The sequence below is a fragment of the Cardiocondyla obscurior genome, linkage group LG08, assembly GCF_019399895.1.
Source record: "Cardiocondyla obscurior isolate alpha-2009 linkage group LG08, Cobs3.1, whole genome shotgun sequence".
In the NCBI taxonomy this organism is placed as follows: Eukaryota; Metazoa; Arthropoda; class Insecta; order Hymenoptera; family Formicidae; genus Cardiocondyla; species Cardiocondyla obscurior.
The window spans coordinates 1,913,078-1,937,299 of NC_091871.1; the positions used below are offsets into that span (position 1 = coordinate 1,913,078).

The 24,222-nt window shown below is 39.6% G+C and overlaps 1 protein-coding gene across 6 annotated transcripts in view; it reads right to left on the bottom strand.

Annotated features, from left to right (window-relative positions):
• Positions 1-267: 267 nt before the first annotated feature.
• Fife (regulating synaptic membrane exocytosis protein fife) overlaps positions 268-24,222 on the bottom strand; it is a 111,431-nt gene continuing 87,476 nt past the window's right edge. For 2 of the 6 annotated variants that reach the window (XM_070660730.1, XM_070660729.1), the window contains exons 16-23: positions 18,862-19,040; positions 18,493-18,723; positions 17,959-18,287; positions 16,776-16,958; positions 10,330-10,417; positions 10,003-10,085; positions 9,644-9,751; positions 268-8,983 (exon numbers count right to left, since the gene is read on the bottom strand). In XM_070660730.1, the coding sequence (XP_070516831.1) occupies positions 8,673-8,983; positions 9,644-9,751; positions 10,003-10,085; positions 10,330-10,417; positions 16,776-16,958; positions 17,959-18,287; positions 18,493-18,723; positions 18,862-19,040 (1,512 nt within the window). In that variant the 3' untranslated portion in view covers positions 268-8,672. Of the gene's footprint in view, positions 8,984-9,643; positions 9,752-10,002; positions 10,086-10,329; positions 10,418-12,620; positions 13,896-16,775; positions 16,959-17,958; positions 18,288-18,492; positions 18,724-18,861; positions 19,041-24,222 lie in introns of those variants that run through there. The other 4 variants (XM_070660731.1, XM_070660733.1, XM_070660734.1 and 1 more) reach the window with 4 other exon arrangements.

Consider the following 24,222-nt stretch of genomic DNA (forward strand, 5'->3'; position numbering starts at 1 on the left):
AAAAAAAAAAAAAAAAAAAATCTGTCTAGTGTCGGTCGTCTAGTCACTGTCCAGCGCGGATCATGTATCTAAATAAAACGTAGACGTTTTTCGCCGCGTACTAGACAGCCGCGAGATGAACTACAAATTGGCCAGCTAATTATTAACAATGGGAATCAATTTCCACTCGGATGTACTTATCTTCGCTGGACACTCTTATCTGGGAGATTTTTTTTTTTTTTTAATCAGGAAGGTTTCTCGTACAGAGGACAAAATAAAGATACGCAATTACGTCGACAAAAAATATTATTTATTATTTCGGTGCTTTACATGAGAACAAAATATACCTTTGGTAGTTACAGGAACGAGCGGCAATTCAATCTCGCTTTTCTTCCACGTCTTTTATTATCTAACATCTGATTTATACACCAACGTTTCTTTCACACATGACGTGTGTGTGTGTGTGTGTATGTGTGCGTGTGTGTCTGCTGCACATGCGGCGCTGGGAAAAAGAGAGTTAACATGAAAAGGGTTTCCATAAATCCGCGAATTTTTCCCAAGAAACAGTGGAAGAATTCAAGAAGCCACGCGCTTGTTAAGCTTCAATGTTGAACCGAGGACAATGACACGATCAGGATTAAAAAATGAAAGGTAAAAAAACCTGCGACTGACTTATAACAATTGATAAAATTCCGATGAGAAACTAACAGACATTAGATATTGACTGTTTTTTTTTCCAGTAACAGATATCTCTAATTTATATTTTTATGCCGCTTTAGATCATTTGTTTGCGCGTTTTTAAACACAGCAATCGACGTTAAAGTTCGAGAAATTAATTGCGAAAACAAATTACGTCGTTACGATGATGACAGTCTATCTATTGTTTTAATTTAATTGCCGGCTGATCGAAGCTATTTCAATCTCGCTAGATGCACAATGGTCCGTCGTGTATTTTCTCAAGAAAAATATTACATACAATGTTGTACTATAATAGAACTCTTTCTCTCTCTTTCTCTCTCTACCGACGTATGGAAAAATACGACTTTTTTTCCCACTGAAGAATAATCACTTGTATTATCTACGCTAATTGCTACGCTATTATTTAGTTGCGTCTTCCATTTTTTTTTTATTCTTTGTTATTTTCTGCCTTAGTCTTATTCTATTTGCCAATGACTCGCGAATAGAAATTATTCCTGCCAGCTAGAAATCACTTATCGAAAGTGCGACGATGTTCGAAGTTTCACTATTTTGACATAATAAATATATTAAATGTAAAACGGATTCTGGAACGAAAGAAAATTATTCGACCGGCGCGATAAACGTCGCAAAGTCGGCTGTTGATTTGATATACTTCTGAACGGAAAACCTTTTCTCGTAAAAAATAATTATGAAAGTCTCGTTAGATGTGCCGATAGTGTACGCGCGCGGAGACGCGAATAAGAAAAGAGACTTTATTTACTCGTCAATGATAGCTAATTAAGATTTAAACGAGTTATTAGTTATTAAGAACGACATCGATTCTGAGAAACTTTTAAGACAATATTACTTCTTGACTTTGCGTTAAAAATTACAAAACTAAGACCGTTAAAATAAAATTTTAATTAATTGATTAAAACGAAAAAGAAAAATTATACATATACGTATATACTTTTTTTTCCCCTTAAAATTCTTTATCAATTAACTAAGATATTATTTCTTTAAAATAGCATATTCACGCTTTTTGTACTCACGGAGCTTTTCTCTTTACAAAACTAAACTCTCAGTAAATACAGATTTACGTATACATATATGTTACATCGAGAATAAGTTTCATTCAAACGTCACTTTCTCGCATAACCGATCAATCAATTTAATCAGTTAACTGCTTCTTCGTAACCGCTAATCGCCACAGAGCTAACGGAAAGAGAATGATATCGCAGTACGCTTAATCACTATAATTATCCGTATTCCCGATTAAGACCTGCAACTCTGTCGCACTCTGTGACTCTACATCCACATACGTGACGATCAACATTCAACATGCAGGGAACATCACATTGAGTTTGATATATGTGTGACAACATATCATATCTATGTCTCTTAGCTACGTTAAGGGTGTCTTTCCCACGTTTAGTCGCGCTTTTTTCTTTTCCCCTCCCCCCCCCGCGTGCCGACTCCTTTGCGAAATGGGCCGCGGGTTGCGGAGCGATAACGCGCGATTGCTCACTGAACTTATTTAAGTTTTAATCCCTAATAGTCCTAACGAAACGAAATAAGAGGTGTCGTTGACACGCGCTCGCCTCCCTTTTGTACAAGACTTTACAAAGGCCGTAGTATGTGTCTATTTGCGCTGATATTCTTCAATACTTCCCGACACGTCGTCGGCTATTCGTCGCACTTAAAGAAGCGTCAGAGAGACGCAATTAACAAAAATAACAACGGTTGTATTAGAAAGAAAAAGAAAAGAAAAAAAAAACAATTATTTATAATTGAAAATTATTAAATAAAATCATAGAAAGTAAATGGATATCGACAGTCTTTCTAAGTGCAGCCGCGTACTCGCTGGTTTAAGTCTTACTGTGCGAACAGCGAAGTTAAAAATTTGTACAAACTTCTAAACTTTTCAGACAGCCCACGACGTGCGTGGGATTGAAAAAGATCAGCCTGCTGTACACCAGCGTGACGTTTCCTAACTGCCATTCCTATGGCTGAAGAGAAAATGGCAGAGTTTCTTAACGCGTCTAGGTTTATAAAGTCTAATCTCGTAAGTGATCTAGTCTAAGTTAACGACAGCTACATAATCAGAAAGACGAAACTCGGAGAAGTATTGGAAAGAGCCATCTCGATTGCTTTAGTACGCGAAGACTCGAGTTACCTCAAGCGAGAAAACGGTATCGTGGAACGTGGAAATGTTTCGCGGAGGTTCCCGCTAATCGAGGAGAGCCTACGTTAAATCTAGTGAAACGTAATTAAATTCGAACTCTGCGGGCTAATTTATCGCTAAACACACGGAACTACCGGTTCTTAATAGTTCTGCGGCCGAAATTATTTTGGGTCCCGAATGATTATTGTGACTCGCTTAAAATCCTTCCGTCTTTCGCCTTTCTCACCGGCCCCCTCGAAGCCTACGTTCGCTTCCGTTTCAACTACGCGCCTTACAAGTTTTAGCGGCTAATACTTACAGGTGTACGTGTGTTACGATTAATCGCGCGTCCACGAGGATCAAGCGCTCATTTCGCGTTCGCGTGTGGATTTTAGGCCGTACTTGAGCACTCCCTGATGAGAAACAAAGATCTGCGATCCTCGCCGATCGCTTGTCTCCTTGCGAGTTATATATCTCCCCCTCCTCTCCCCCGCGAAATATAATAAACGCAGAAAAATACGACAATATTGTCACGTTGCTACAAGATTTCGTATTTCCTGGCGATGTACCTAATAGAACCAGGGAATCGTAACATCCACGCTGATGACCGGAAAAGGAAGATAGGGATTTCAAATTTCTGTGGCACAGTCCCCTTCGCGCTTACTCGCGCAGAGACTTTCGCCACGAAGATAAAGCGTAACAAATCAATGGCTCATTTGAGGATGCTTCGACAAGTTCTCAGCGTGAATAATGCGCCACGTTAATTACGGGCTTAAGCGAGATGTACGAGATCGATTCAGGATTGATCACTTCCCGCCAAGCGGGCTGAGAAACTCGCCGTTGTTCGATCCACGTGAAGACACGCGTGCACTTCCGTGAGATTGTCCCTGACACTTACAATTAAACGTTAGAACAAGTACAACACAGATATGTGGAAAGGGGGAAGAGGCCGTCGCTTTTAACTCCTAATTAACAGCGTTTTCAACGAGATGACGCCGATATACTCGTCTCGTTTCGAGAGGAAAAAAGCTTATTCAGCAATTCATTAGCAAGTTTTTTTTTTTTTTGGTTTTTTTTTTCTTTTGACGGAAAGGAAAGGGAATGTCTACCCGATTGACTCGATAATTTACAGCATACCGAATGTACAATTACGCCGTAATTAGCGATGCGTGCTCGTCTCTAGGAATATTTTACATACGGCTTACGGTATATATGTATATATATAACATATGAATTGTAATAAGTACGCGAGACACATTATCTTCTATTATAGGATAAGTAATGGATCAATAGTTCGATTGTCAAGATTGATACAACGTATTTGCATGCACGTGTGCATTTGTTTGCCTGTTTTGCTTGTCTGTCCACTTGTCTGTCCACCTGTCTTTGTACGCTTCGTATTCGTGTCTATAATATAATGTATTTATTCGTTATTAAGTGAGACAACAGCGAAACAGACTCAACTCGTGCTCTACGTTAAAACGCTAGCGTTCCGTATCGTAGAAAAATCGTAGCTGCTCTCTACCCGAGCGGGTGCGTCTAGATTTTACTATGAGATTTTGGTTTCATCATAAGCTCAAACTTTGTCGAAAACTAGACTGTTAGAAGACTAGGAGACGCTTGAAAAATTAATAAATTGCAGCGTTTGTATATAAGTAATTTAAAACTTCGATGATTTTTCGAATTTAACGCTCTAAAATAATATAATGTATCTAATTAAGAACTTAATTTTACTGATATTTATTTACGTTAAAAATTATTAAAAAAAAATATAATAAATTAAACTTAGAAATCTACAAATATATAATATATAAAAAGTAAAAGAATATTTAATTCAAAATTATTTATAAAATTATAAAGATTATCTTTTAACTCCAAAAAAAATACAGATTTAATTTAATCAATTAATAAGAAAATACTTTAAAAAAATATAAAAAATTAGTTAGTCATTAGCAAAGATTTACCGATAGTGCGATTCAGAACTGATGCTGTCGCGAAATAGAAATTCCCATTCTCGGGCTCTAAAGAGTATTAATAATTCATCTAGAATAGATGTGAAATAGAGATTGAATTATATAGAAGAGATTAAGCGGCGGCGATAGTGATAACAATATTAACAACGGTACCGACAACGGTAACTAACGTTCGTAATAGTTATTAGGTCACTTCGAAGGCTAGTAGAAAACTTGTTTAGAATGCGCTCAACTACTTACAAAGGAGAGAAGTCCTCCGCCTAGAGTATAGATGATTGCATTCGTGCGAGAAGATTGTCCGTGCGATCTTCGTGTGAGGAAACTTTCGGTGACGCGCGCTCGTCCGAATCACCTCGCGGCGACTTTTCGACGAAAGTTTCGCCAGATTTCCCCTCACCTTCGCTTTATAAATGTCCCTCTTCGCTTGTACTTTCCGCTTACGTTGCTCGTAAGATCGAAATTGTTTCTTCGGCTTAGCTCTCGTTTCTTTATGAAAATATAATTAAAGATTAGAAATTTGATCGCACCAAGAGCTGCGTGCTAAAACATTGTTAAATCTGGCGAATAAGAAAATACGAGATCAGTGTGGAGTGATTTAGTATTAGAACAAAGTTCGAATTCGCGCCGTTTGTCAAGGCATCGGACACGCTTCTAGGCCGATTGTACTTGTGAGGCAAAATTCTTTTTTTTTTTTTTTTTTTTTACGATATGCCCGACGTAGCCCTCGCAAAGGCACAATCGTCTCGTTTACGAGTCTTGCGAGGCGTGTCGTTGGGGTTCGAGGTAAGAGACTGACGTGGCGACTAAATTTGCGACAGCACAACCGTAATTAAAGAAATGTTTCTTTTTTTTCTCGGGCCAGGCTTTACTTCTCTTTGTCTACTTTAAGTAAAAAATTACTTTCTTGACGCTTAAGCGCCCGCGTTCTGCCCGCACGTTTCTTTGATCGAAAGTCTGCCGTTTACAGATTGCAAAAAGAGCTTGTCCAAGTAGTTGGATCCGAAAGATTCGCCGTCAATGGCGAATGGGTGAAAGTCTTCGCGAGAAAAGCCGGAGTCTGAGATCTTACGGAGGCCCAGTGCTTATAAAAAGATCAATAAACGTGTTTAGAAGAACGGAATAAAAACTGAGCGTATACGTCGTCGTTAAATTAAGATTGAGATTAGATTAAAATAATTAATCAAAGCAAAAGTTTATTAAACGAGATATCGGTTCTCTGTCTTTCTCTCTTCCGATTGTTTAAATTCTAATGCAATCTCAATCCTAATTTTTAGTCAGACGCGTACCTTAAAATTCCATTTGAAAGTCGCTAAATCTCAGGTCAGAAACCTCGGGTTTGCAAAAATAAAGTGTCGATTGAATTTTCGTTGACATCCCTTAAACTCCTACGTCGTTAACACCGAGCTTTAGTGATACGGGACAGCGACACTGTATGCATTTATCCTTAATCGTACCGTTTAAACACATGTACATTTTGATTATCCTTTGTTACTGTTTCCCCGCGGATCGTAATAGTACAGTGTATTTATATAAGTGTGGGTGCGTGCGGGTGCGGCATTTGGGGTCGATATTGACGGCCGCGTGCACCCCATACACCCACGAGATCGCTCAAGTCCCGTCGTCTGGCGTGCTACCAATTTGTAGAACAGGGAATCTTTAATCGGGATTCTCGCGACGGGACTTGTGGATCGTCACGTGAGAATGATGCCGGATCGTTAATTAATTCCGTTACGATATTATCACGTTTATCACCTATCGCTAATTACTCGGGCGGGGTAAGCGCAATAATTCTGGACAATCCATTGTGTCCCTAGCCGCGTCATGGGACGTCGTGGAACGTAAACATTCACATTAACGCGTCCCGAGAATCACCGTCGATCATCCGGAAGCGACGGATTAAGCTCGTGCTGAAGTTCTTTTTTCTTTTCTTTTCTTATTTTTTCTCTCTTTTTTTTTTGTTTTTTTTTTTCGTATCTAATTGGATTGATCGCTTGGCGGAGTCACAGTGATTCTTCGAGACGCTGCGCAGAACGAAACATCGGCGTTACATCTGAGATACGTCGAAGGGAACCGCCGGTCCGTTCCGCCTATCAGTCTACGAGCTACAAAAATTGTGCGACTTCTAAACACCGAGTTTGGTTGGTTATTATTCAAGTTGGCCGCGAAGTTATCCCTTGGGAACTCATCCGCTCGTCTCGCCACCACCTCGAGCTGATTGCTCTTCTTCTTTTTTTTTTTTTTTTATGTCATTGGCTCGGCCAGCGAGCTTTGACGATTGTCTACCATTAGTTAAAGCATTAAATTGTTACGTCGACCGAGGCATTTTGCTCAATTCGACCACGTCAAAACTCACGTCTAAAGTGAAATTATGAGCCCGTTCCGTCACACATGCTCATCAAAATGAGCAATTAAGACACAACTATCTTGAGTATAAAGTATTTATATTACTTGAATTTATATTATTTAAATGAAAGGAGCTACAATGCAGAAGAACAGTAGAGGATGACTCGATTAGATCAAAAATGCAAATTTCGAAAATGCCTCCTTCGGCGCAGGAAGATCGAGCGGGCTCGGCAATTCCGCTGATCTTTATCGATATTTCACTTGCGCGTGTGAAGCCCGATCGAATCACTGACTGGGTCAACCAGGTGATACCGCCGGCGGCGACAGATGTCGGTCGAGCTTCGCTTCGCACATTTATCTCGGGAAAAATGGACCCTTGTTCATTTCGTCAGGATACGTGGCCGCCTCCACCTGTCTGCTCTATAGTTACTCATCGAAAAATAAACTTTCAGTGTCTTCATTCTGTTCCTGCCTCGCCGTGAGCAAGACTCGCCCGGCGAGCAAGCAGGTACACGGGTGCACACCTTTATTGCTAAAATCAACGCGAGCGCCGGCGGGACACTCGCGAATGTCGAAAGGCGCTGATCGAAGGAACTCGGTTCTTTCGAATCTGTTCTCTTATCTTATCTTTTCTTTTCGTCGAGTTTGAAACGTGACGTACATTGTCGTCGGCATCGTCCCAAGCCTAAGATCAATGAAAGCATTATGTCTTTACGATTTTTAAGCTGATTGTCTTCGTGAACAACTATATAAACCATCTGAAGTTGATTGTCTTTCGGTTACACGCTACGCGTGATTGTATGCCGATCTGTCTTGATTAACACGCGTCACGTAATCTGTGATTGATCCACTGATTACAATTTTACTTTTGGAATTTATTTAAATTACTATTACTTTTTTTTTTTATCAGCGATAAGCAGTTTAAAGCTTTTATGCTCGGCGATATTTGTTTAATTTGCAGAAGAAGGAAAGATAAAATTGTATATTATAACGATTTAACATTATTCAATTTCACTGGTATACTTTTTTTTTATCAGGCTAGGTTCGTACCGTAACAGAATAGATTTGACAGATTTACATCGCATCGTGAATGCATTAAATATTTATAAATAATTAAATATAACTGGCAGATGTGCTTGTTACTTGCTAGTTTGCACTTTTGATTAATTAATTAACAATTGTGAAACAACTAAATCAGTTTAATCAGCCAATTAAGAAAATCCGATTTATTTATTATCAACTAGAATTAATCTAATATAAAACTCAGTTGACCAGTCGAATAAAATTTTACTGTCGTTCTATTTTAAAATATGTCTGCAAAACTCGTCGCGAATTCCGTTTGGCTTTCCCAGCAACGTGATATAAATAAAAAAAAAAAACCGCAAATCCCTTCGAGCCAGTCGACATTGCCACATAAACAGCCACGATTTCCATCAAGAGATGATCTTGACGACGGACTCGCCCTCGTCCTTGAGCAAAAGGCTCAATCTGAGGTCGAGTTCGCCGGCCTCGAGGGCCCATTTTTCCCTTAGCCATCATGGAGAGTCCGCGTTGTGCGTGCCGAGGGTGTGGATCGGGAAGAGCGGATACCAATCGAAGATGAACTCGTTTGGCGGCAGCAGGTCGAGGTCCACTTCGGCGCCGCCCAAACCCTGATTGCTCTCGAAGCCCTGCTTCTTCTCCCACAGCATCACCAGCAGATGCCGGCTCTGCATGGTGTCGCACCGTCCGTACTTCAGCGTCTGCCGATACTGCGGGGTCTTCGAGTGCCGTACCACGCGGGTCTTGCGCTTTTGCAGCCACTTGTCGCCGTCCCGCTCCCGCAAGTACGTCTTCACGTAAGTATCTGCGAGCGAGGATATAAAGTTCACAGTCAGTACCCGGAAAAAGCGGTCTTAGATATTTGATATTTTCAGCGAGAGGCAGGAATCTTTTTCTCTACTCCGCCTCGCGAGTAGATAAAGATATGGATCAAACGATGGTTCAATATTTTATGACGTATAGAAATAGAAATGAGAAATAATCTCTGAAAGAGGAAAGAAGAGGAGCGGCTTATCGTAGATGTAATATTGCGTTATTATCGCAAATCGCGTTTGATTCTTTTCCGGCTGAAATATTAAGAAACTCAGCTCGCTTTTCGATTATAAAATATTTAGAAAAATGTGAGTCCGTCGGTTTCGACCCTAATAAGCCGTAACAAGTTAGCAGATGTAGGTCGTGGCGATTAGCCGACGTGTTTAACGCTCGCTCGGAAATTTGTTGCTAAACGTTAAGGTAATGTATAAATAATTAAGACCGAACGCGCTGTAAAAGTAACGACTGCAAAATTAACGCGAGCACGAGGATAGATAGCCGGAAAGATCTCAAAGGTACTGCGTTGCGAGAGTTTTATAGTAAGTGCAAACAGGGAACAGGTAACTCGAATGAGGGAATTAACAGCGGCGAAGATAAAAAAAAAAGAGAAAGAGAGGGAGAGATAAAAGGAGATAGAAAGTGCTTAAATTACCTGGCTCTTCCTTCTCTTCGGGACAAATATCCCTCGCGCAGATAACTTCGACTTCAAGAGTTCCCTTGCACAGATAAAAGCCCAGTTGCACTTCGCCGTTCTGCGTTCCTGAAATGTTCACGGAATGTTATCGCAATCAAAGGGACGCGAAGGTATTCGGATATTCTGATCCGAAGCGGGGATTAATAAACTAAAGTGAAAACAAACGTGCGCCTCAGCTCAGTGATTTTTAAATATACTTCCGGAAGGAATTTCTTCAACTAGCTTGAAGTTTCAAGTTAAACTCAGGAAAATATATTTGCGAGGCAAATAATTTAATTCGATAGGAATTGCATTGGGAGTTGGAACGGATGCTTTACCGGCGTTTATTTTGTACCCCTTTGGCAGCAACTGTCCGCGGCCCAGTTTCAGATCAACGCCATTTTCATTTCTCGCCGACTGACTGCAATGACAAAAGTTATGCCGTACAAAATTTCATTACGTTTCAGCTTAATGAATATCAATGCGGGATGACTCCGAGCCGCCATCCGTTTCTTCTACTGTCGCGTTACATGACGGTCATACTAAAATATCAACAGCGCGATGATATAAAGCGGTAATTGATGAATTGATAACCACGTCGGCTGTACGAAGAGAACGGGCCGGGCGATCCATTTTAACTTGTCGTGAAATGATGAATCACGTACCTCCATTTCTCCTCTTCGTCGGACTCGCTGTTTCGATCGTAAAATCTCTCGGGAATTTCCTTAACGCTGTCTTTGCGCTCACCCCGCCCTACGAGTTGAAAAATACCTTATCACATTATTAGTCACATTGGTTCAGCTGTGAACTGTATGGTATTGCTGGCCGAAATAAGTTTTGAAATGTTACTTTAGTCTTCGAGTGACTAACAAAAAAAAAAAAAAAAATTATAACGCATACGCGTAAAAAAATTAATTGGTTCATTTAGCAAATACCGTATTTAACATACGGAATTGCGGGAACTCCCGAACATCAGTTTCTAAATTCAGGTGATCTTTTTACACGCACTTTCCCACACAGATCGCAGCCAAATGATTATTAAATAAAATAATTTATATCCGCCATTTAGAAATCACTTCTACAGACTTTGTACTTTTAAACTCAGTTTTTGTGTACAACAAGTCTCTCACACAAGCGTCCTACTGAACAGCACGACAAATTCAAAGCACCTTCGATCGTATGAATTTTGGTATTATTTAATTCTAATGATTTACAATTTATTATTAATTTTAGGTTGTTATTTTCACTCGTATCTTTCTTTAAAAAACACTTATCAAAAATAGCTATTTAATTTGAATATCTAATGATAACGCTATCTGTTATTTTATAATTATTTTATAATCGTACAGCAAGCAAAAAGTACGAAGAAATCACATATCTAGGTCTTATACATTAAACAATAAATAAAAGGCATACATATGTATTACTGTTTTATATTAAAGTCGACGTTTAAATTGCCGATAACGTCCGCTTTATTATGCAAAAGTGTGCAGTGGCGATTTCTATGCAAGCAATTTAATCAACCAGCAGAACCTCCAGGCGAATTGTGAAATTCAACGATCGAAGCTTCTTGAATTAGGTAGATGTATGTAATAAATTCTAAACGCGTTCTCTACATAGAAGTAAGATACAAACTTTCAAAGTATCAACGATAGCAAGGAGTTTCAACTCTACGAAGAGGGAAGTTCGGCCTCGATAGCTGTAATAAGATAATTAGAAGCTCGGAGAACTAACAGTTCGTCCCTGTTCTATTGTTAACATACTCCTTCGAAAATTTTCCTAATATTCTCACATTCATGCTTTCTCATTTATTTGTTATCGGACATATATCGCTCTGGTTTCCACAAATTTGTTGTCGAATTTATCGGTAAATTAAACTATTGGAAAAAAAAGTTTTCAGGATGGGATTTGGGTAAGCTTTCTAGTATTTCATATCCTTAACAAATAAAAAAAAAAAATATTGAGTTTGCTTAATGTATTATATTCTTATTTCTTTTTAATTACGTTATATATTATATTATTATTTTAATATAGGAATACTTTTTATAACACAAGATATAACTTTAACTACGTCTCGTGAAATAAAAAAAAACTTTAACGATGTATAATAAAAATTTCGTTTGTATTTATATTTAATATATTTAAAACTAAAAATTATATGTATTATATGTCAATACAAATAGTAAGCGAAATTGTTAGAAGTAAGAAGATAAAAGAGATCAAATACTACTATTAAGTCATATAAAGAGAATCGATAAAAAGACGTATAGTGAACGCTACTTGTTAGATATCTATGTCAATATAGAGTTCAAGACGTGCAACGAAATACGACGGTGACATTCAATTTCTCTTACCTAAGATCACAATTGTAGCAACAGCAGTAAGTGGCTAGCGTTCAAATTATCTATAAATGCCAATAGTGCATTCAAGCAAGTATTCCAAAGCGCTACTCGCTTTAATTAATAATAATAAAAAAAAAGAATTAGGAGAAAAAAAGAAAAAGTGTGAAGCAGAGAGGAAGTCAGGCTTGCAGTAAGGAACGGGATAAGGTATTCTGTTTATTACTCACCTGTTTACAGACGACTCGAAAAATTGCACTATTTCCACAACGCATTGTTAGATAAGTGAGTAAATCGCGCTCGCGCGAGCGTACGCGTGTGGATGTGTGCATGTACCGCTTGAAATTTATTCGTCTATTCACCAATTACGGAAGTTGTACGCGAAGTGATTAACTTTAAAATAACTGGAAACGCAAAGCCGACGCGCGCGTGTATTTCTGTAAAATTATCAGAGTATGTTGATCAAGTTATAATTGGTAATTAAGTCGAACTCACACCTTACACTTTAACCGTTAACAAAATGAAATAAAACAGTAGAGGGAACTTCGTGAAAAATGTTGCACGTGTTATCCTAAAACAATTACCTCGATCAAATGTGCAAAAGAGGTAATTCTAAGAGAAAGAGAAATGGAAAGAGAGAGAGAAAGAGACAGAGAGAAAAAGGGGTGGTTTTAATTTAGAAGATGAAAGTAAAAAAGGAACAATTCGAAAGAATTAATTTGTTAACTCTTGGCGTTGTAGAATGATCGACCAGATCAATAAATAATATCGTAGGATGAAGCGAAGTACGATCAACGTAGGTAGGAAATTAATGGCACATCCGAGAAGTTGGCAAACTAATAGAAGTATAATTAATCTCGTTGTAAAAAAATTATGTATTGGATCCCGAAATGCGCGTGCAAAGAGGAAAATGTACTTCGCGAGTGGAGTTCAACCTTCCCTTGGCTTATGATAAATGGCGTTGCGTGCGCCTTTGAAAAATACCGTGTCGCGTGTATCGGAGGAAAGACAAATTAATAGTATATGCGAGGAATGGGAGAAAATAAAATAGCAAAAGTGTAAAAGCGGAACGCGAGAGAAATCAGAACGGTTATTATTTTTTTTTTTTTTTACTAATATTCTTCTTCAATACTAATATATATATTTTTTTGAACGTAAGATGTTACATATGTGACATTTATAGAAATATTTATTGCCTAAATTTTGCCTAAAGCTTTTCTACGAGAATGTGCTATTATATCTGGCATTTGATAAACTAGGAATTAGGTTATTGATTAACTAGGAACAATTACGAAAAAAGCAAATTTTCGTGAAATAAAACAAATTATTTTTGGAAGTTAATATTTTGCCGGATTTATTCAATTCTTTGATATCGAAATTGCGTAAAAACTATTTCTGTGAGAAGAGGGAGAAAAAAAAAGAACCGTCCGCCAAATTAAAAACTCTAATCCGAAAATCCAATCACAAAAAACTTTAGAGAATTTTAGTATTCAAATTCTATTTCTAGTTTATTTCTATTCGAGCTGATGGATATTTTGCCATCGACGTGTCTATCAAAAAAAAAAAAATCTACTCCGTTCTTATTTTCTCGTCGTTGCGGAATAAACACTACGATACCGTTCAATTAAAAAGGGGCCGTACTAAAGGGACAAGAACTAATAGCGAGACTCTGCTCAAAGTACAGACAGACAGAGAGTGGTAGAGGAAAAGAGCGGTAGACAGTGAGCGATAGAGAAAGAGTGTCTTACCGGAAGCCCGGAACGTTGGTTGACAGTGCCTTGCGACTATTTATCGAGGTGGTGTGGAGTGCGGCAATGGGAAGGAGGCCGAGTTACCGGTCCTCGGAGACACAGGCTCGCACTGCCACACAGTAACTGTTGGGACTACGCACTCTGTTGTCGTTGTTGGTGGTCGATGGTGGTCGATTGGTTGGTTGGTTGGTTGGTTGATTGATTGGTTGTTTGGTGGTTGGTTGCGTGCGTGGCCCACGATTTGTCGTCGATAATCGGGGTCGTGACGATGGCCGATGGCGTTTCGACCGAGCGAACCGGGGGTTTCGCGATTCAAGCGAAGGGCGTTTTCGCATTGACGGACGGTGCCGACCGAGAAAGGATACCAAGATAATCAACAATACAGTGAGACGTTTCCAGTTCTAAGTGCGCGGCGCACTCACGTGAACGAAGCTGCACACAGATGTTAACAGGAAGCCGAAGGGCGAAATACCGATCAGGTGATCGCGAAACTTTTGGGATGCTTAATGATCGCTTCGAGGGCCCAGCGCGACTTGCTGTTAACGAGAAGTCGCACGGTTCGAGCGAAAGCGAAGAGACTAAGTAGAAACTACCGAGGAGCACGTCGTCGACTTTATTGTTCTCCAACGTGCTCCAAGAACACCGGCCAGTTCTCGTCTCACGCGCAATTTAGAGCCTACTTCATCGCAAGTTCATTATCATTATTAGCTTTTATCAGATAACAACGACGGTAATTTTGCGTCAAATTCAGTGAAGTTAATTCTATTTTGCGAAAAAAAAAAAAATATGTTATTTTGTAAACCCCGTTGGAACATTACTATATTACAAAATAAAAGTCTTTCCGCTTCCGGAATTTATTCCGAAGCAATATTGCTGGTAAATTTAATACTAACTGCTTCGATTTATTATTTTTAATAAAAAAAAAAAAAAAAAAAATTATTATAACACATTATTATCTTAAGCGATTTCACACGAATAATATCTGACAGAAGCCAACCAGCTGAAGCGACCGTTAAGCCTGAAAGACGAAGAGACGGTGATCTTGCTGGCAGAACGATGAGCAGCGCATCACTTGGCGTCAAACAACACTCGGAAGAGTGAATGGGAGGCCGAGCAGCGTAAGAACAGAACAGAGCTAGAGAGAAAGGCAGCGACAGAGAGCGGAAAATCGCGGGCACGTAAAGTCACACACGTGCGTGAGCAACGGTGGAAGCGAATTATCATGGTTCCCAAGGTGATTGCGGCCACATTGATGACGACGGCGCCGTCTCCCTTATTTCGCGAAAGCCCGAATTATAGCGAGAGCAGGGATTTCGAATCGTTACTGCCAGGCTGCGAGACGACACGAGCAATCAGCAACAGGCAACAGCGATCGCAAATACAGACGGAGCGGAGAGCACAGGTCGTGTTATCTGTGGCTGGCTTTCGGGTGGAGAACATCGACCTCTTCGCGAAATGTAAGCAGAGCGAGAGACAGACACAGAGGCGGGATGAACGTGGTGGCTTATGCTCGGTGAGACCACGCCAATTCGGACACTGCCGTCGACCGGGACGATGACTCCTCGGGACGAAAAAGCGGAGAGAGTGATTTGAAAACGAAGCTGAAAATCTCGCAGGTCCAAGTAACGTAGCGTTTTTTTTATTTTTTTTTTCTAATATTTTTTTTTTATGTTAGGTTGATCCAACTGCGACGAATCTGTGCGATGATGACTTTCGGTGAACCCAGAGAGAGAAAACGCTGAATAAAACATTGAGCGCATGAATGATAAGACACGACTGAGAATGTGAAACAGAAGGCGAGTGACGCAGGCGGTCATCGTCGTGGTCGACGTTAGAACGACACGAAAATCGAACCGATCGTATCCCGGAGTTTTGTCAAAATCCTTTCCAGGTCGGGCCACACCCGATTTCGACCGTCCGATTTAGTATCTACAAACTAAGACTCAAGATCTGGCTTTTGACAAATTCCTTCGCACGTTAAAGATCGTTCGCTCGGTCAAACCGCGCGGGATCGACGGGACGTGATAGTGCGAGACAGATAAATAATAATTGCATCGATATTTGACTATAAAAATGTTGGAAAGAGGATTTGTAGTTCTACAAAAAACGTCGCACGTTGTGGCTAACATGTGAGGAGTACGCTAAATATGATCGGACTGGAAACGGAGGTGTACAAAATAAAATTTATATCTGATAAAAAAAATATTGAATCAATTATAATTATTCTATGTAACAATAATAATTTTCTAATTATTTCCAAAAAAAAGAAATTTTTAATATATTTTTTACGACAAGTGTTTTATAAAAAAAAATATAGATGCAAAAAGAAAGAGAAATATTTAAAAAAATTTGTGGTAGATTTTACTTTAGAAATTTCTATTATTTGATGACATAAAATTATATCAAAATCTTTTTTTCTCATGTAAAATATGATAATTAATCTTTAATTAATTTTATAATAAAAACCTTTTTAGTTAATTATCTTCTGCTTTAATATAAAAACAAAAATATTTTTGACAATTCTAGATAAATGAATAAAACATTATTTTCTACGCAAAAATCGTTCTCTTCAAAAAAATCGAGAAAAAACCAGGAGTAATATTAATTGAAAGAGATGAAGGCAAGTGAATTGTGTAACGCATATACATAACGAACACGATTGGACAACCACATGTGAGACAGTATACGAACATTCATTGTCGGATACAATGCACACGCGCACTCGCACGCTTACATACACCTGGATGCGCAATCATGATATGACACTTATCAATGGTTCTTTCAGTCGAATTAGACAGTGATGGTGACCGTGATGGTTACCAACGAGACGTTGAACAACAGTAACGGTGACAAAACAGAGAAAGACAGAAATAGAGAAGGAAGTGTGTCACAAAATGCAGTAAAAATGATGGTGGTGGTCAGGTGACAAATGGAAAGGTACAAAGACAAACGTACAATCGAACGACGGACGAACGAGCGAAATGAATGGCCAAGAGAAGCAAAGAAAACGTTTATACTCACGGCTGCCGCGTTTCTTGTCGCTGGACAGACTCATGGTTCTGTTGAGCTCGCCTTTGGTCGCTTTCAGCGCTCGTAGACCTTCCAAAATCTCCTCGGGGTCCCTCATCGGTCTGGTGAAAGAGCTTCGCCGTCGATCGCGATTGTAGTACACTACGGGCATGTCGGTCTCGCCCATGCTTCCACCTGAAATAAAATAAGGTAATAATTAAAAGCAATAATAAAAAAATATGAATTAACAAAAAATTATGAATAATTTAAAAAGTCATAAGATTATAAAATAAATTTTAAATCGTTATATGCTTGTGATTTTCAGAAAAAAAAAATTTTTAATGTCATCGTTTATGATGTTACTCTTTTCCTCTTTAATGCTCCTTTGATGCCTGCTATTTTTTTCCACGATACCTCGCGGTGCATCGATTTTTGTTGTTTACAACGTTTACACGAGCGCCTTCTGACTGAAGTGACGTAATCGAATAGCGATAATCGAGGAAGCTGTTACTTAAGCGTGCCAAGTGCTTCCAAGCAGCACTCGAGGCTACCCAACAATAGCATTGCGGATAGTCCCACTCTGTCGTTATCATCGTTGAAAAGGCACGAAAAACGGGTGAGTTTGCTTAAAGACAGCTTGCGAGTAAACGAAAAGCGGAACGCGATTTATTGTGCTGAGTATCCAGTATTGGAAATTTTGACAAGAAAATCATTTAAAAACTAGACATCCTGAACGTTCTCCACATTTATTAATTTATTTTCTAGAAATTCGTTCTTCGATCAATTTATTTCTAACGTTAACTTAAAAATGAACAAAAATATTGAACATATTAATCACATACGAATTTCAAGTTTAATTTTACGATTATTAAAAAAGAAAAGAAAATATTTGACTAATTATATACTAAAAGTAATTAGAAATTTAGAATGAAAGTAAAAATCTCATTCAATTTTCCCAAAGCGTCTTAATAATAATTTAATTCAAGACATCGTTTCAGCGTAATTAAAGTTCTATCCTGCCAGCTGCAATAATGCTCAATATTTCTGTAATTAAGCCTCGCATTAACTTCTCTCGGCCAAGAGGCTAATGGAAATTAAGACGGTGCCTTCTTGCCGATGCATGTCGTTGCATTCCCGTTAGCAATTACTTCGCCGAAAGAGAAACCGGATCGCGCTGGATCCTTACGATACTCACGCTTGCTGTCGGTGCCGCCCTGACTCTGGAAGCTGCTCCTGCGGCTACCCGGCAGAGATCTGCTGTAATCCCGGTTGAGCTCGTAAGGCTCGACCTCGAGTTGCTCGGACTGGCTGGATCCCCGTCTAGAATTGGCGTGCCAGGCGTGATCTGGGTGTAAGAAGCAGAACTCTGGGCTACCGCTGTCGCTCTGCGTATCGTCGCTGTAGCTGCGATCCCGCAATTCTTTTCTGTACAATCTTTGAGCGACGTCCATTGACACCGAGCCGCGCGGCGAGCAGTACGGCGACTTGCCTGTGCGAAGTCCTCGCGGGTCTTCCAGTCGATACCTGAAAGTTCGAACGTCAAAGACGTCTCACTTTCTTGCAGCCGCATTACCAATCGTTCATTTAATTATATACTGTTACGTTAATTAATCAAACTCGTGTATTTAGTCATTTTTGTCAAGTTAGATTTTATCACGTCAGTCACTCAATTTCTAATATATTTATGTATCATTTTCTTTCGCCTTCCACATTTGAAAAATACACTTACCAAACTGCTCGATCGTTTTCGAGCGCTCGCTGAACGTCGACGGTGCATTCACCGAGGAACACGTTATCACCGTCGGGACAGTAATCCCAGAGAGTTACCTCGATCGCACGTTCCATCAGGCTTTCGCCGTCGACCCCGGTGAAGAACAGCGTGGCGTTCCAGATGGGTTTTTGGGTCGGCTCGGCCACGATGGTCTTCAATGGAGTCACCTCGCCGCTGCGGAGGTTGCGGCTAATTAATCAAACTTTTATTTTAAGCGTTGAAGCACCGAGACGACAAAAAATGTATGGGGGAAAAAATCTTTTTTTTTTGTATGCGTGAAAAATAAACATCTTGACCCGAGAATTTATGGGACAACCATGGACTTACGATGGTGGCGCGAGGATAAGCTTCGCGAAAGCTTCCGGCTGGGTGCCGAATCCGGTGTCTTCTCGTGCGCACAAGTCGTCGGCCATAAAAACCGATACGACCAGCTCCTTACGCTCGGCCTCGTACGAAACTTGGATTTGTATGCGGCCGGTCACCTGCCTTTCCTTCGCTAATTGTTCCTAAAATACAGGAAGGTAATGTTAATATTTTCAACTATCGTTATTTAAAGAATTGAAAGTTTCGAAACCCGCGGGTGGAGATGAACGTTCCTCAGTTTTTCCAATTCTCTAATTAATTTGTAAAATTAATATTTGAAAAAAGAAAAAAAATTAGTTTAAAAATATTTAAACTTTCGGCCGAAACGTATCGAATGATTTTTTTTTCTAACGGAACCTTCGCGCTCCACGGTCGCGGTTGTCGAGAAGACCGAAGCAGAGTTAATTTTGCATGCAGAAGCGGTTTCGCGATGGAGTTTTGTTGAGAAGATAAAACGAAGAAGAAGAATGTGAACAAACTAAGAGTAGTTCTCGAGGTTTAATTTTATCCGTGACAAGACCCATTCCACGTTGCAGACCATACATAGAGCAACTATGGGTGTGTAGTTTCGTGTGTGAGCGGGTTGGTATGTGTGTGTGTGTGTGGATGTTGTGTGCAAGGGTGCAGCCCTAAATAAGTACCTCCGAACTTTTTACTTTACTTCTTACATAACAATTTTTCAAACTAATTTAAATTTATTTAATTATTTACATTTAATTAGCGTCTAAAATTCTTTAATTAAATTACCAATCTGATATTATAAATAATAAATGTATATTCTTGATTTTACTTAGTAGAGAAAAATTTCAATCTTCAAATCGGAAAGACACATCGTCGGACTGCACTCTTGTGTGCGTGCGATACAGTCAAGAAAAACGTTCGTTCGTGAAGTTCTCATTAATTTTCATTAATTTCTTTTTTTTTTTTCCCCCGACTGACGATTTATACATTTCCCTTTAGGTCTTCTTCTCTCCTTGCATTCTCTTCCGATGTTCCCGTGACATCGCTTCATACATCTTCTCTGCGTACCAACTTCATGTGCCTTGCCGTGTGTCCGAGCCTTTTATTATCACGAAAAGAACACGAATCGTCCATCACTCTTTCTCCTCTCACGTACGGTTTTCCCGAACTGTAAACTGGTTACATACATTCTGCTACGAATGCTACGTATTTACATGGTAGAGATTTTCACTGAAAAGGCCTCTTTCTACGCAAGCAAGATGTGTGGTCGTCGCGACGCGCTTCTTCGGCTGCAATTAATCACGCTGCAACGACGCGTGTGCGTAAAAAATAATGTATTTGTTGCCATTTATTGTCTGCGGCTTCCGCATTTTAAATCGAATTCAAATTACGCCTTTGCGTTCGCTCGGAAAAGTTTGTTTATGCAAATCGATCGTATTTCCGTTCCTCGGATAAAAATCAAAACCAATTGCTACCAATTGATACCGCGGCTGTAATTCAGTCCCCCGGAAACGAGATACGAGTTTGCGATGTAAATACAAATCTAATATCCTAATTTCAAAGCTGAAATTTCGAATTTGAAACTTGATACGGGCCATGGTAAATCCCGTGATTAAACCTCGGAATGATACGCCGATATTAAAATTATACGTGCGAGACGTACATTCTTTTTTTAGTTATATTTAATATATAAATTTAAAGAAATAAAGTTCGCGGAATGTGCCTGGAAAATATTCTTGGGACCAACTTCTGTTAACAGGTGAAATGTCAGTAACGGGAATAAAAAAAAGTTATCGCGAACAAAAATGGATGGGAGAATCTTTTCATCCTGATTTAACGTAGAAAGTGAAAAATGCATTTTAATGAAGACGGGATTCCGAAAAGAAATCACAGCTGAAAAGCCGCGACCCGGTATCTCTCGTCATTATCTTTTAATATAATAGTTTTATATAATATTGTCGCGTAAGTTTCCCCGCGTGATATAATTAGCGTTGAAATTCATGAAAATTACAAACCAAATGTTCAAGAAGTATTATCCTTTTAAGAAATTAATCCGTTTATACGATGTTAAAAAAAAAAATTATATATACACATTGATCTAATAATAATAATAATTATATATATTATTTATATACAGTTATTAAATTATTAAATATTATTATATATTTCTATATTATTGTATATAATAATATATATAAATATTATTTAATAATGCACCGTTCGGGGAGTTAAAGCGATCGATTGCTATCAGTTTTCACCAAGCGTTTCTTTCCACGCATCGGTGCGCCATTTCGTTCTACGCGTGCATAAATTTCTTTGAAGCCGAAGAAGGGCTACTGCGACAAGCGTTGATGTACAATGTCAGTCTACGGTTGTTTCCAAAGCGCACATTTCCCCAGTATAACAATCGGCCGTCATTGTAACGCGTTTCGCAACCATCCCTCGTCCCTGGGAAAGTCCATTCGGCGGGAGAAGCGTCCGTTAAATCTACGCTCTCGTGCACTTCTGCGCTCGCATATACCAGGGAAAAGCGAGAATGTCACGGCAACCAAACGCCCGCGTTTCCTTCTGAACGAATCGTTCAGATTAATTACTACCGACGATTATATCTTACACTGTTTATTTATCATATTTGGTGGTCACGCTTCACAAAAAAAAAAAAGAAAAAAAGGAATAAAAGTAACAGACCGTTGCGTGTCGATGGGACTTTACAAATTACCGATTACGCCGTCGACTGCCGCGGTATCACAATAGCGAACAATTTCTCTCGCAGAGACGACAATGCGCTCGGACGTTTGGCGTTTGTGCATCACTCAGGACGAGTTTGGTGTTCGTGTGTCTGCGCTCGCAACCAAAATTAAGGAAAACGGGCAGAGAGCACGGGAAAAAAATGTTATATCGAGGCGTTCACGATCAGTTTCGGCTTTAAAATCGTCTTAAGCAGTGTCTTAAGGCGATAATGTCAAGCTACATGGCTCTGTAATTGGGCGAAAATCAAATAAGCAAACTGTGCTCAAGACAATTTTAAATATAAGAATGGACTATGAATACCCGCCGTACAACATTTTCTCCGCGAGAAGGAAAAAAAGAGAGAAAAAGAGAGACAGCCATACGTGTGTGTGTACGTGGAGCGAAAGAGAAGTCAGTATGTAGAACTGAATCTATGAGCCGAAAGGTATCACTCAGCTAAACAGCGAGACAGCCACAGACGTACGGGCAGAATACGAGGGAGAAAAAAAAAAGAAAGAGAAAAAGAGAGAGAGAAAAAGAGATAAGGGGGTGAAAAACGAGCCGCCAAGGAAGAAAAAAACGTTAGCGTACACTAGAATTCGTGCCAGTTGGGAGAGAGTAGCGTGGAGGGCCAATATGCTAAACTTGCTTCAACATGGACAACTTACATTTCATCTTTTCTCTTTCGTCACGGCGGATCTATTGCTTTCAATTTTTTTTTTTTTTTTTTTTTTTTTCCCGAACACTATACAGATCTATTTGACTTCTTTATCTTTACACGGTGTGGTCGGGCTTTTGCCAGCGGGTATATACAGGGAGACATACAACTGCGTATATGCATGTATATATATATATGTATATATATGTATAATATAAAGAAACGTAGATGACATCGAGTATGTACATTCGTATGGGTGGAAATAACAGATTCACTTAAAGTAACGTCGAGCAAAGAGAGACGGAGCTGAGTGTACAAAGATCCAGAGGGGAGGTCTCGTGTAAGTCCACCGTACATCGGGGTAAGTGAAAAGAGTCAGAAAGAGTTAGACAGAGGGTGGAGGAGGACGAACGTTGGGGGGAAAAAAAAGAGAAGAAAGGAGAGAGAACGAGCGAGCTGTACCTAGCATACAAAAGAAAAATGAGGAAGGGGGGGAGGGCGGGAGAAGTTGTGCAGTGTGATAAGGAGAGAGAAACAGCTAAAGGGCGCCGGTGAGAAGACGAAGATGGATATACATTTATACATATATATGATCTTTCTCTGGCAGGGTAAATTACGTAAAGAAAGATCGAGTGCCACAGCCTCCGTGTATGCATACAGTCGAGCTTCGCCGCGAGAGTCTCCTTTAACTTTCACCGCCGTTTCTCCTTTCCGTTCAGCTCCGAGGCCGCCCTTGCGTGAAGGGCGGTAGGACGAGCCTCGTCGCGAAGCCAGGCTTTAACCCCCAAGTAACACAGCGTTATCAAACGACTTGCAGTAACGTCATCGCAGCTTTAATCACAGCACCTTTTGTCCGTCACAGCTACCGCCGTAACGTCATTAAAACGTTTTGACAATGCTCCGACAGCAAAACTGGAGCACCTTTTTGGGTTTCGAAAGTGCATCATATGCAGCTACTTGGGTGACCAGCTACTTTGCAGTGGAAAGGCTTGCGCGACTTCTTCACGGTAAAATACAGCTCGTTGCTGCTAACGGATTTACATTAATTAATGTAGATAAAGTAGCTGTAATTTTTTAAATTATTTGTTGGAACGAGTTTACAATTGTAAATATAATTGAAATACTTGTGGCTGCGTTTTAACTGATTTACTAATTGTCACATTGCTTGCACAACTAAAATGTCAGTAAAATAGCGTGTTCGCTGTCAAGTAGCTGTGATTAAAGCTGGCAGAACGTTACGTCTATTATGTTTTGTTGTTGCTACTAATGTAACTGGGACTGTTTTACTTGGGACTACACCGAGGAAATCCAGAACAGTGTCCAGCAGCTCTCGCCGGAAGAATCGAGGGGCGTATCGCACGTACGTGCGAATATGTTTTTTTTTCAAGGAATTGCCGAGGAATGTAACGTGATTTTTAGCGAAAAGCGAACTCCTTGTACTGAGAAAAAAAAATATCGTTACTTTAGGATTTAGTCATAATTTTTTTGATATTTTCAACGATAAGTATCATAAACTCAATCATATTTGTCGTTTAAAATATCATAAAACGATGCCTGGGTCTAAAAGCAACTATTTTCCCCTCTCAGTATGAAACGATCGTCTCAAATCAAAATCTCTGTTTTTTTATGGAGCGTGTATTTATTCTGAAAGCCGTCCGAAGTGAAACGGCAAGCACAAAAACAAGCGATGGAACGCTACATTAAATAATATTCGCGTTTCGACAAACGTTCGAAAATATATTTATGTATTATATATTTAAGCTTTCAACAAAGCCGACTGCATTATTCGACCGAAATGGGAGTCAAATCGTTTCTCATCAATTCCAGCAGGCGTGCGGAAAAAAAAACCGTTTGATATAAACACGCACGGTGTATTGATAGCGAATACGTCTCGCTCGACACTATTCCATTCCTTTCAAGTGGTTGAAAGTGAAACTTTGCCGGCGCACGGAGTTCAAAGTGAAGAAATTCGACAC